At 51.5% G+C, this 13,908-nt stretch overlaps 1 protein-coding gene across 1 annotated transcript in view; it reads left to right on the top strand.

The window, feature by feature from the left end:
* Positions 1-1,244: 1,244 nt before the first annotated feature.
* The window catches only part of Cdhr2 (cadherin-related family member 2), a 35,720-nt gene continuing 23,056 nt past the window's right edge, over positions 1,245-13,908 (top strand). Inside the window, exons 1-5 of the mRNA NM_001427596.1 lie at positions 1,245-1,340; positions 12,076-12,138; positions 12,392-12,463; positions 13,356-13,495; positions 13,624-13,677. Of these exons, the coding sequence (NP_001414525.1) occupies positions 12,087-12,138; positions 12,392-12,463; positions 13,356-13,495; positions 13,624-13,677 (318 nt within the window). The 5' untranslated portion in view covers positions 1,245-1,340; positions 12,076-12,086. The remainder of the gene's footprint in view (positions 1,341-12,075; positions 12,139-12,391; positions 12,464-13,355; positions 13,496-13,623; positions 13,678-13,908) is intronic.

Raw genomic sequence — 13,908 nt, 5'->3', positions numbered from 1 at the left:
TGGTGTTTGCTTGTGGATTGAACTAAGGAGATTAGAAGATTCCCAAAGAACTGTCTCTAAACAGGTCCACTTCCCTAGTATCCTAATAACCTTTCTTTTCTACTACCCCTGGAGGGTGGCGGGCTCGAGGGGAGGTTGAACCCTTATTAAAGCAGGTTGAGAAAAATTTATGCCTACACTAGGTGCTCAATAAATACGGATTCTAGCCCCTCCCCCAGCGACTTGAGGCCAGTCTTCGCCAGGACCTTGAAGAACCATGAGTTCTTTTGGTGGATTTGGTGCTCCCTGAGAACTTGTGTCAGCACACCAAAACCTCAAAGGGATGCCTCAGTATCAAGAGGGAGCAGCAGCTTCCTCAGGCCACTCAGGTAGGAAGAGGCACACGGCTGTGCTATGCGGTTGGATGAAATGAACTTGGGAATTGTTCCCCCATGGGAGGCAACCACTGGGAGTGTGTGACCCTGCCCTTATGAGTGTGAGGAGACCCTGGGGCAGTGTGTGAACCTGCCCTTTGATTTTGATTTTGATTTTGTTGGTTTTTATTTTTGGTTTGTTTCTCTGCATAACTCTGGTTGCCCTGGAACTCGCTGGCCTCAAACTCTGAGATCTATGGGCATCTGCTTCCCAAATCCCGGGATCGAAGGCGCCACTTCCCCAGCTCACCTTTGTTTCTGAGAGATAACATCTCGCTGTGTCTGGTCTAAAACTTGTTCTATAGACCAGCTGGTCCTGGAACTCATAGGGATCCACTTGCCTCAGTCTTCTGAGGGCTGGGATTAAGGGCATGTGCCACTATGCCCTGCATTGACCCTGACCTTTGATGTCCTGCTTGGAGGGGACAGATATGGGGCTGAAAAGGCTTCAGGGTGCCCTTTCACACCAGCCTCAGGCCTTGGCTTGAAGGCTCAGTGCTTGATAACTGTCAAGTCTCCTCACCCCAACAGATCTCCCCACCCCACTTTCTCCACAGGTCCCCTCTCCAGAAGATGAACCAGGAGAGGAGAGATGGCCCTGACATGTCCCCTGACTGTCACCATCTCCAGTTTGCAGCAGAACCCTGGGCTGGACATCTGCCCCTTCTCTGGCAGTGGGACTGCCTACTCCTCTAGTACCTCAGCCCTAGGGCCTTGCCCGCCCTAGCTGCAGCCAGTGCCTTCTGAGGAGGTGTGGTCTCTGTATGGTTAATGATTGCTCCGGGGAGGTGGAGATGGTGCCAAAGTCTGCAGCTGTGTTCTGCCGGGCCCAGACAGTGCTCACCTGTGACTGGGTGCACATCACCACCTCTGGGCCCCTTCCAGGGGTTGTCCAGCTCAGCTGCTTCGGGGGCTCTTAGCCCAGGGGTAAGCCGGGGTCCTTGGGATTGAGGCAAACTTTGAGGTCTTTCCGACTTGGCATCTGGAGCGTGGCGGGGACACCAGGGGGAAGAGCTAGCTGTGTCATTAGCCACTGGGATGGGCAGAGCCAGGCTTGAGTTGGTGAGGCCACCAGTGAAGCCTGTTTCTTCTGGAATGCAGGGCTAAGACCTCCTTCCTCTCCAGGCAGTGACCACCTCCTGCTGTCCCTGGGGTATTTCTAGCCTGAGGAGAAGGGTTCCCCTAGGAAACTAATCGACAACCTCATCTGTTATCTGAAAGGGGAAGATGAGGAAGATGGCTGAATCTGGCCATGGGCCCGAGGGGGAAAGGCTGGCTCCACTCCGCCTGGCTCAGATCTTCATTCAGCTCCTTGCAGACTCTGAGTGAGCTGCTGACTGCTTTTGGTCCTTGGTCTCTGCATCGGTGGGGTGGCATGATACTAGTAACCTGGGGAGGGCTTGTGAAGTAGACATGGCAGGGGTTGGAGGCTGTCCCTCACAGACTCAGAGATCAAATGCTAGGTCACCTCAGGGAGGACTAACTATGCTGGTCCCAACCCTAACTTAATCCTCATCCTGGTCACAGGGTAAAGACTCAGCTGGGCCAGCTCGTCTTTAGACAGGACTTACTTGCTGGTTGCTCCCAGGCAGCATTTCAGAGCATAATGCCGATCTCCTGATCGGCACAGGACGTAGCCTGCCCTCACCTTACTCCTCAGAGGAAAACTGTAGCTGAGGGTAGGGCAGGCTTGTATGTGAAATGCTGAAATCCAAACCTGGGGCCTGATCCATATCTGTCCCCTCAGAAGAAGCAGCCAAGAGGGCGGGCACCATCTCTGGCTATAAGAAGCCTAGTATACCTGGGGCATGGACACTTAAAGGTCCCTGGGTCCCTATCTTTGCAGCTGCATCACTTGGCTGGGCTGGTGGGATCAGAAGAGACCCCTGTAGGGTCAGCAGAGTGGTACCTGGGTCCAGCCTTGCCCGCTGCTGGTGTTTAACCCTTTGTGGTTGGCCGTCCGAAAAGGTTGATGAACAGTAACGGTAGGATAGCTGCTCCCAGAGATCAGCTGTGCGAAGGAGTAAAAGAAAGCAGAAGTGAAAGGAAGGGCTCAGGGAACTTCTGAGGCTGCGGCAGGGCGGGGTGGCTGTGGGGTGAGGAAGCCTGTAGCTGGGTCATTAGTGGAGGAGGGCTCCCTTCCTCTGTGGCCTTCCAAGAGGTCTGGGATCCTCACATCCAGTGGACTGAACTGTAGAGCCTTTGGTTTCCTGGAGTCTTGTGAGCTGCGGCCAGCGTGTCCTCTGAGATAAGAGGGAGGAGCCCCCTTGCTGTGGATGGCCTGGGTCTGGGAGCCTGGGGGTCCATCGAGTGATCTGGAGCCCCTGGTGTTCCCGACTTTTCCTCAGACACGTTATAGCATGAGTAGCTGAGTATTTTTGCTTTTAGGGGACACTAAATAATTGAACACACTGATGGAACACACCAGAACATCTCCTCATTCCATGGCTTGCCCGGCACAGCTAGCCTGCTTCAGTAGAGAGCCTCCTGCCCAGCCTCAAATAAGGCGGCAGGAGCTTGGGAGCAAGCACCTTGGATTTCTAGGGTCTAGATCTGTTCTTTCTTCCTCTCCTCTTCTTCATCTTCCCCATCTTCTTCTTCCTCCCTCCCTGCTTCTCTCTCCTTTTACAGGTCTCTCCATACAGCTGAGGCTAGTCTAGAACTAGAGAGCCTCCTCTCTCCTGAGTAATAGGATACTGGTGGCACTCCAGGCCCAGCTTCCGATCTCTTAAAGATACAAACTATATCAGGCGCAAAGTGGACGGGGGCTGGCATCAGTGGTGTCTCACGTGAGCCTACGTTTGACTTTTGGTCCCTCCGAGGAGGAAAGGGCACCTGGGGGAAGTTTCCCCAGCTCCAGTACCTGGGCACATCCCCTCTCTTCTCCTGTATGTCCTGTAGCATATGACCCCTGACTGGAGCTCAGAGACTCTAGCTGTGACCTGAGCCTTGAAGGACAGAGAGAATTTGCACAAGGGCAAGGGACACAAGAGGGCCTTTGGCGCAGAAGAGACACATGCAAATCAAGGGGAAAGATGATGCAGTGTGTGTGTGTGTGTGTGTGTGTGTGTGTGTGTGTGTGTGTGGGTGCGGACTGTGGACAGGATACGGCAAGAGGGAAAGGGAACCACTCTTGGAAGGTGAGACCCAGGTCCCCTAAGGATTTGGCTTGCCAAAGGTGGGAAGTGTGTCCAACAGCTGGTCTGAGCCTTTGCACAGGTCAGGTCTTGGGAGTGCCTGTGCCATCGAGGTGAGGCAGGTCACCAGGTGCTTCCAATCTCACAACACATTTTTCTTAAGTGATGGAGTCTGGGAGATGCTGCTGTCAAGTGCAGAACTTTGGCCTTATTATTGTTAGTGAGTATGCTTGTGAAAAGTCACTGTGACAAAGGGGACAAGGCTGAGAAACTTAGGGTCAACTCATCCAGTATAGGAAGGAGAATCCAAAGGAGTTCTAGGAGTGAGTCAGACATGACTCTGTGACTGCTGGACAGGAAACCTAGCTTCCTGGAGACTTGAGAATCCCCATAGGCAAAACAGAGTATCTAAGCCATCTCTCCAGGAGTGACTCAACAGGGATGGCGCGTGAGCTTTCAGGTGTGGGGCACTATCACCTGAGTTACACCATGAGGACAGGAGGGAAAGTAGGAGGAAACAGAGAAGGGGGCTTGAGTGGAGCCTGCAAGGGGCCATGGGGAACAAAGGTCCCAGTTTGGTTTCTTTGTCCTCAGCTGCACCTTTCTAGGGGTTCTGAGTAACCTGGGAGAGAGAAATGTGTATATGAGTGTGTGTGTGTGTGTGTGTGTGTGTGTGTGTGTGTCTGTGTGTGTATGTGTGTGTCAGTGTGTGTCAGTATGTGCATGTGAGTGTGTGTGTGTATGTGTGTGTCAGTGTGTGCATGTGAGTGTGTGTGTGTGTGTTTGTGTATGGATGTGTGAGCAAGTATGTGAGCCTGTGTGTGTGTGTATGTGTGTGTGTGTATGTGTTTTGTGTGTGTTTGTGTGTGTATGTGGTATGTGTGTGTATGTCTGAGAGAGAGAGACAGAGAGAGAGAGAGAGAGAGAGAGAGAGAAAGAGAAAGAAAGGGAGAGAGGGAGGGAGAGAGAAAGAAAGGGAGAGAGGGAGGGAGAGGAAGAAGAGGGGGAGGGAGAAGAGGGGAAGGAAGAACAAGGAAGGGAAGGAGGAAGAGAGAAGGCCCTGAAAAGGGAGAACAAGGTTTGTCCATCGATGAGTATGGAACCCAGGGCCCTGAATACATCGGGCCAGTGTTCTAGCACTGACACATATCTCTAAGCCTTTAAAGGTTTACTTTCAGTTGGGTACTGGTGGTACACATCTTTAATACCATCCCTCACTCAGGAGCCAGAGGCAGGTGGCTTGGTCTCTGAGTTCAAGGTCAGGCTGGTTCATAGAGTGAGTTCCAGGACAGTCAGGACTACACAGAGAAACCCCATCTCAAAAAACATTTTTTTTTCTTGAGATACAATCTTTCCAAGTTCTCAGGCTAGCTTTGAACTCTCAGCCTTCCTCCCTCCCTTCCCAAATAGCTGGGATTACAGGCATACCCAGCTGCCTGCCTTCGGATTGGTGTCCTGCTATCGGCTGTGGTGGGTTCCTTCCAAGCTTCTTTGCTAACAACTGATAACAGGTGCAAAGGGTCAGCCCAGCACTGCCCAGCATCATTAACTCCCTCCCCGGGGTGAACTGGGTAGAGAGACTTCCTTCCTGGAGATGGGCTGAGGTGAACTTTGTGACATGACTGGATGAATTGTGCATGCATCAGCGATTGATCAGCCTGTGGCTGTTGCTTTACACCCAATAGAAGGAAGGCGATCAAAAGAAAGAGATAAAGGAGTCAGGCTCAAAGCCAGAGTCCCGAGAAGGAGACGTCAGGTGTTCATGTGACAGCCCAGCTGGCAAGGAAGCCCCAGGACCTTCTGCACACACGTGGCATATACATCAGCACTCCGCTCCCCCCCTGATTCTCACCTTGCCACCCCCACCCCCACCAGCTCCCCCTAGACCCCAGTCTCATTCACTCACCACCATCCCCACCCTGAACTCTTTCCCCAGACGCACACCTTGGCTTCATTTGTGGCAAGCCTTGCCCTCCCTGGTTGGTATCCTATGACCTCTCTCTACATTCAATCTCAGAGCATGGGGGATGGAGTCTCGGGAAAGAGCAGGCTCCATTGTGACTCCAGTGAGATCGCAGAGGCAAGGTGAGGTGTAAGCTCTTGCACAAAAGGGAGGGGTTCAAGTCCATGGAGCCCCTGAGAGCTATAGGTATATGGGTACGCAGCACACCACCCACAGAACAGGGCAGGGCAGGGCAGGGAGAGGAGAGCCCAAGCTCACTGAGAGTCGCCCCCGGACTGACTTCCACTGGCTGTCACTGGTGTTGTTCGCTCTGTTTTTCTGCTTATTTTATCACAAGTCTATCCGTTTACTCTGCCAGAGACGCAAACCTCCCATGGGATGTGGGAGCCCCTAGGCTTCAGGGTCCTCTACCTCCCTTCTGTGCCAGTATACAGTCTTGTGTCTTGGGCTTTTTCCTATACTGGCTTCCTGAGGAAAGACTCTTAAGAGCTAACAATGTAGGCTCGGTCTGTCTAAGACTGTGTGACCAATAGCTTTAGTGGTTATGGACAGAATCCGAGGCTGGAAAAACAGTTATTTTCAGCATTTTGCAGAAAGTCTCCTGGCCACTCGCTGCCTGCTGCACAGAGCATCAGATACATCCCAGAGCACGGTGGCTTGACCGGCCATCTGTTACTAATATTCCTGTAGGAGTTTAGATTAGGTATAGCAAGAGTTGCTCAGCTCTGTTCACGGTATTTGGGGCTTCAGCTAGGATTGAGTAGTGGATGGAGTGGGCATCTCACAGCTTAGCAGCCACAGGGGTTCAACGTCCCCCGCCCCAGCACCGCTGAATCTCTGTGGGAGCAGGCATGTACGGCAGTCTCTAGTGTGTACCTACTGTTTGCTGGCAGCCACCCGCACATTTTGAGACATTTCTGCTCTTGAATGTTGGCATTCGTAGAAGCCTCTTGTCCTGCTCTGGGGGTATCTGTGATTATAACAGATACACAAGTCTCTTGTGTTTTGTGTTTCTCCAGAGTTGGTCAGCTTGAGTTTAAATGTCCTGCTTAGTTTGTCCACTTCCCTACCATGGCTGCATCTCGATGACTCTGGTTGGTGGCCCCCAGGCGGTGGATAGCACCTGGAGGCCACACGACAGGGTGACCCTATGGAGAGCCTCCCTCACACATTTCAGAGTTTTCCCCTTTAGGCGGGTCATTTACATTTTTTTACATTATTATTTTGTTTGCTATGTTGGAGATGAAACCCAGCTCCTCACACAAGCTAGGCGAGGAGCTGTCACTGGGCTGGAGCTCCCCCCTCCACTTCCCCCATGTTGTCAGCTGTCTGTCTCTGGTCATTGGTGGGGGTGTCATTTCATCACCGTTAAGGGTTCAGCCTTTCACATCACTCCATCCCATGGATCTTTCTCCTCTGTGGTGTCCCCAGATTCAGCTGTGTCTGATCCAGACTCTCTGGAAGTGACCCACATTCCTTGGGGCAGAAAGAAGGTGGGACAGTGCTTGCCCATATGGCTCGGGCAATGGAGTCTAGAAGTGCAGTCGCTTCTCTCAGAAGTTTCTCTTCTTTCGGCCCACCCCATGCCGCTGCTTTCAGGGAATTATAGAACTTTCAGCCTTGGTGGGATTTAAGTCTTCTTCCTGGGGTGTATCCCCCATCACCCCTACTCTGTTTTAAGTGTCATCTGCTTGATGAGGTGGCAGACACCAAGACAACAAGTCACTAGCTTCCAGCGTTCCTACTGCCATTCTGGTGGGGTTCTAAGAGGGGGGCAGAGGAGTAGCAGCCAATGCAGGGCCACCCCACGAAGCTCTCCTGCTCCCCACAGAGGCCCCCTCACCCTTCAGATCTTCACCTGCTTGGAGATCTCCCCTTCCAGTTCTTGATATTCATGACTGTAAGACATCGCCACAGGGGTTGGGGATTTAGCTCAGTGGTAGAGCGCTTGCCTAGGAAGCGCAAGGCCCTGGGTCGGTCCCCAGCTCCGAAAAAAAGAACCAAAAAAAAAAAAAAAAAAAAAAAAAGACATCGCCACAAAGGCTACTGCCAAAGGACAATAGCAAGGCCACGCACTACTACACGCGCTTGGAAGACTGGGGGACCAAAGCTTAGGAGTATAGTGAGACATTAAACACACGCACACGTGCGCGCACACACACACACACACACACACACACACACACACACACAGACACGCACATGCACACAGGAGCCAGCTAGGCATCATGGCACACACTTTTAAATCCCAGAATTTGGCATGTAGACAAATCTCTGTGAGCTTGAGGCTACCCTGGACTACCTAGAGAGTTCTGGAACAGCCAAAACTACACAGAGAGCCCCTGTGTGAAAACAGCAACAACCAAAACAAACAAACAAACAAACAAACAAACAATCCCTGTCTTCCCCCCCCCCCCCCCCCAGAAAAACAACCTTCAGTTCCAGCACTTGGTCAAAGGAAAGTAGATCTAAATTTGAGGCTAGCCTGGTCTACATAGACATCCAGAGCTAGAGACAAATACACAAATACACACAAACAACAAAACCCCATCCACCACCATCCTGTCTGGAAAGGGCAGGGCTCTGCGTGGACAGGCATCTCCCCGCATAGGCTTAGGTTCAATATGGTTTCCTCAGGCCTGTGGCCACTGCGTGTTGGTTATCAAGCAGGAGCCCCCCTCTTCTCCACAGGAGCTCCACAGAGGTTCCCCGCTATAGACGACAACCCATTTAAGGGCAGCTCAGGCTTCCTTTCAGCCCTGAGTTCCTGGCTCGAAAGACAAGAAGTCTTGGAGCCTTGACAGAGGGCATCTCTGATGCCACCACTCCTGTCCGATGTCGTCATTGTCCTTAATGGGATGTGTCCCGGTCAGGGTTGCCGTGATGAAACATCATGACCAAAATCAAATTGGGAAGGAAAGGGTTTGTTTATTTATTTATTTTTTCGGAGCTGGGGACCGAACCCAGGGCCTTGCGCTTGCTAGGCAAGCGCTCTACCACTGAGCTAAATCCCCAGCCCAGGAAAGGGTTTATTATTGGGCTGTGACATTTCCTCATCACTGTTCATCACTGAAGGAAGTCAGGACAGGAATCAAAAAGGGCAGGAGGTCCTGGAGCGGTGCTGCTTACTGGCCTGCTCCCCGTGCCTCACTCAGCCTGCTTTCTTATAGAACCCAGGGCCACCAGCCCAGGAGTGGCCCCACCCACAGTGGGTTGGGCCCTTCCCTATCAATTTCTAATTAAGAAAATGCCCTACAGGCTTGCCCACAGCCCGATCTTAAACGGAAGCATTTTCTCAGTTGAGGCTCCCTCCTCTCAGATGGCTTTAGTCTGTGTCAAGTTGACATAAAACTATGCAGCACTGGATGTTACTGGCTCAGTAAAGAGGTGACCAAATGGTGACAAAGACACTAGGAGCATTGGAAGCAAGGATGACTGTTCACTGCTTCAAGAGGAAGGAGCCTGCCACCTAAGGAAGCCCAGATGGGTCAGAAAAGGGAAGGGAGAAGCCAAAGGCCCGGGGCTTTCAAGGGAAGAAAGGTGGACAAGAAGCCAGAGCAGAACCGGTCAGGACTGGGTGTGCGGATAATCTCTGGGTGTTGTGGGCAGCAGTGGTAATCATTCACGCATTTAGTATTTGTCCCAGGATTTGGAGTGAGAGACACTGAAGGGTGGTAGGCGTCTGGCTCTGAATTGTCCTTTTGTCCAAGAGAGGCGTTGTCCGCAGGCTTTGTTTACTGTCTCTGGAATTAGCTCCATTAACTCTCCAGCTGGCCACACCCAAAACAGAGCATCATAAAACACGGGAAATAAAAAGCCACAACTAGCACGCCTGGTTCAGCCAGGCAGAGGCAGGAGGATCGCTTCAAGTTCACAGCCAGCCTGCTCTACAGGTCAAGTTCCAGGCCTGCTAGGGCGATAGGGAAACACGAACAGTTTGCATTGATTGCAGAGAGAAATGTCAAACAATGGAAGTACTTATCTGCCATGATGCCTAAAATAATTTCTGTCCTTATGTTCTTTAAAAAAAAAAAAGAGAGTTGGGGATTTAGCTCAGTGGTAGAGCGCTTGCCTAGCAAGCATAAAGCCCTGGGTTCGGTCCTCAGCTCTGGAAAAAAAAAAAAGATTTATTTATTTTATTTATATGAGTACACTGTCACTGTCTTCAGACACACCAGAAGAGGGCACCAGATTCCATTACAGAGGGTTGTGAGCCACCATTTGGTTGCCAGGGATTTGAACTCAGGACCTCTGGAAGAGCAGTCAGTGCTCTTAACCGCTGAGCCAACTCTCTAGCCCCTCTCCTTATGTTCTACACACACACACACACACACACACACACACACACGTTCTGTTTCTTCATGATGGATGGTTTGGGCTGAGCAAGGTCAGTCTGTTGCTTGTCTGCTCACTGTGTATTGCCAGGGCAGGAATAGGTCTGGCAGATGGTTGATGGTAGGTGGCAGCCAGTATCTATTGAAGGCATAAGTCGGGACACTCATCATGCACCAGGCACTCAGAACATGTCAGCAGACATTTAAAATGACCATTCCCCCAACCCCTGACACCCCAGTGTCCTCTATCAGGTTGGGGAAAACTGAATGTCTTCATCAGTGTTCTGTAGCTATGAAGAGACACCATGACTGCCCTGAATCTTATAAAGAAGAATTTAATTGGGGTTGGCTTACAGTTTCAGAGGTCTAGTCCATTATCATCATGGTGGGGAGCATGGGGACACACAGGGAGACATAGAGCTGCTGGAGAAGCAGCTAAGAAGTTCTACATTCTGATCTGAAGTCAGCAGAAGAAGACACTGGGCCTGGCTTGGGCTTTTGAAACCACAAAGCCCACTCCCAAAGACACACTTCCTCCCACAAGGCCACACCTCCCAATCCTTCTAATCCTTTCAAATAGTTCCACTCCCATTCAAGTATTTGAGCCTATGGCGGCCATTCTCACTCAAACTGCCATACTGAGGCAAGATGGATCTGATCTGTATCAAAACTGGAGGGTTATTCTGGGGCCTCAGAGCTGTTGAACAACAAAGGGGTAGGGGCCAGACTTGATTGGTTGAAGGGATGTTGGGTGCAAGGGAGCCAGCCTTGGCAGGGATTGGGGTCGAGAGGGACCAGGAGTGGGGATACCCATAGTGAAGGGGCAAGAGAGGAATTCCTTTTCACGGTAGCAATCATTAACCTTTGTTGTATGCTCACTGGGAACTGGCACTGCAGTGTAGAGGCCAGAGTGCCTTCCTCACAGGGAAGCCAGGTCCAGAGGGGTTGTCCACAGGTTCTGGGCTGCACAGACCACCCTGCTGAGTCTCTAGGTGTCCCACGTTAGCCTTGGGCAGCTTGGGATGCGTGGTATCACTCACTTCAGTAAGAGTGGGGGAGGAGTCTGTTCCTTCTGGAAAACTGAGGTGCATGGACAAGAAGTGGCCCTGGAGGTAAACCAGGAGAGCAGGAGGGACAGAGATCTTGCTGGAAAGGGACGGTAGACTGGAGTGACACGTGGGAGTGTTAGCGACTGAGGAGGTCACTGGTGGCAATCTTGGGAAGCTCTGTTTAGGAGCTGTCCCAGGACTTTAAGCAGGGGACAAGGAGTTATGATGAGATTTCCTGAGAGCAGGGAGTGGGCTTGAGTTGGAGAAGAGTCCTTGAGGCGACCAGTGATATTAAGCATGGGGGCACGGGGAAGGTGGCTGATATGGCACAGTGGAGTGGAACGGAGGGGGAACAAATTGGATGTGATACTTTTAGAGAGGAACAAATTGGATACGACACTTCTAGAGCAGAGATGTGAAGGGGTGAGCCTCTGAGTGTGTGACAGAGACCATGAACTGCCTGCTTCCCAGTTTCTCTCTCCCCCTTCCCCGCCTCCCCTCTACCCTCTCACCCCTTATCCTCCCACCCTCACTCCCATATCCCCCCACTCCCCCTCCCACTCTCCTTCCTGCCTCCCCACCCCTGCCCCCCCCATTTCCCTCTCTTCCCATTCACCTGGTCCTCTGAACCCTTGATTCTGAATGGTGTAGCCTGGTTGTGTGTGAGTGGGACAGGGGAGGTGGAGTGGCCGAGTGGCAGCTGAGGGTGTGAATGCTGGAGCCAAAAGACCTGCTCTCAAAACCAGTCCTGTCACTGTTTTCTGTGTGGCCTGAGGCACAGCACTGGCTCAGCCCCAGCACTGCTCTGCCACACCCCCAAGGTACTTAGAACAGCACCCAGGGCTCGCTCAGTGGGTGCTGCCTTCTGGAGTTCAGTGTAGATCCTTCCTACCCTCTGACTTTGCCGTGGAACATAGACAGAGGGTGGCGGAGACCCTGACAAAACTACCAAGTAAAGGACATTGTTAGCTTGGGGCCAGACCTAGGCAAGTGGGCTTTGCCAGGAGGGAGGACTGTGCCCAAGTGCCTTTTGGGAAACACCTTTTCTTCTTCTTCTTTTTTTTTTTTTTTTTTTTTTTTTTTTTTTTGGAGCTGGGAACCGAACCCAGGGCCTTGTGCTTGCTAGGCAAGTGCTCTACCACTGAGCCAAATCCCCAACCCCAACACCTTTTCTTTTAGGTCCCTTCAAGATGGCCTGGCTGTGGCTGCTCTGTGTACTGCTTCCTACCTTCATGGTGTCTGGTGAGAGCCTCCCTCCCCTACAAGAGCAATATTAAACTGGGGACCCCCAGGAAGACATTGTGGGACTTGGGCTTCACTAGCAAATGCCCAGATGGAATGACCCACACTGGGTAGGCCCTGGGAGAACTATAGAAGAGTCTCGGTTTAGTTGGGTGGTCTGGGCTGAAGGTTGGTGGTAAGGGGAAGACATCCAAAGGATCAATGGGTGGTGAGGGGTGCAGGGTGTAACTTCCTCTGCTGTGTTTCCCTATAGTGACAGCCAACTCATTACCAGTGTTCGAGAGCAATATGACACTAGTGCTCCTGCCGGAGGACTTACCAGTGGGTGAGTACTGGTTCTTATGCTGTGACAGAGCCCAGTGTTTATCCTGAGATGCTCACCTACTCCCTGCCCATGTCTGAGGAGCAGCGAATGATCCACACTGAATGATCATGTGTGCATGTACGGTTTTACATCGAAGGTTCAGCTTCCAGGGGCGAAAATACTTGCTGGAGGGGAGTTGTAGTGACTTTTATTCTTGTCCTTACTTCATAAACCAACTATTTCCACCATCTTCAGTGTTAACAGTCATCTAGAGGGGATTTGAAACCAGGGAAGAGAGGCTTGGGTTCTACACAAAAGCTCCATCACTTTCCAGGAGGGTTCCGGGTACCCACTGATTTCAGCATCTCAGGAGTGTCCCGGAACCAGCCCCTCTGGATGCCCAATCTTCTTGCTAATCCACTTGAGATTGGTTGATTCTGATTGGTTGTGTAGGAGAGAGGACCTCAGTCAGGACTCGCTCATCAGCTTGAGGACAGAACCCCTCAGATGAGACGCCCACTCACCAGCTTCCCTCCCGTGTTTCCTGAGGCATCAAAATCATGCCTTCCATGTCTTCCTAGTCAGAAAGGGTCTCTCTTGTCATGACATGGTCATTTAACACAGTTCTTTTTTTTTTTCTTTAACCACAGAAAGAAATAAAATTTAAAAAGCAGCCATTAAATGGCCAGTGCACCTTCCAGCCAAGAGTGTTTCTTCCACAGAACCCTGTACAGCCATTTCTAGTCTTAATGAAACACAGTGCCCAGAGGCAGGAAGAGAGGCTGGGTGGTGGTTGGTGGGGATCAGAATCCCAGATCTCACGTCGCATCTGCATGTCTGCCCTGTGGGCAGCTGGATCAGACCACCCTAAAAGAGGTGGCCATGGACCTGGGTCAGCCCTGTTCGTCTGTAGGTGCTGTGGTCTTCTGGTTGGTGGCTACTGATCCCGATGGTGATCAACTGACCTATGGAATTAGTGGCCTACATGCCAACTACTTCTCTGTCACTTCAAACACTGGGGAAGTGAAGCTGGTCAGCTCTTTGGACTTTGAGGTAAAGGATGGTGGGGCGGAGAAAGCCTAGAGAGAGGAAACAGGCAGGGGGTGGCCCTTGGAGTCAGAGTTCTGGGAGCATGGTTGGGATTCCACACTGAACAGGGCTTCTTCTCCCTGCTGTTACAGACACTTCCTTCCTTCAGGATCACCATCTCTGTAAATGACGGTCACAACGTCCAAGTGAGTGAAAGAAGAGAGGGGACGGTGATCAGGAGCGGGACAAACAGGGTGCCAAGTGTCTGCTTCTGATTATGGGTCTGTTTTGGGCAAGCAGGGAGTACCCCAGTTGATAGTGCTTCCACATTGATTATTTTCAAAGTCATGTGTTTGCCTTGTCATACAATATGACCAAGAGCCTGATATTTTTTAACTACTAAGTATTTGGTTTATAAAATTACAGTGTTGGTTTGT

This window comes from Rattus norvegicus, chromosome 17 (assembly GCF_036323735.1).
Source record: "Rattus norvegicus strain BN/NHsdMcwi chromosome 17, GRCr8, whole genome shotgun sequence".
Taxonomy (NCBI): Eukaryota; Metazoa; Chordata; class Mammalia; order Rodentia; family Muridae; genus Rattus; species Rattus norvegicus.
Note: the sequence above shows the minus strand (reverse complement) of the source record. Positions and strands in the feature narration are given on the sequence as shown.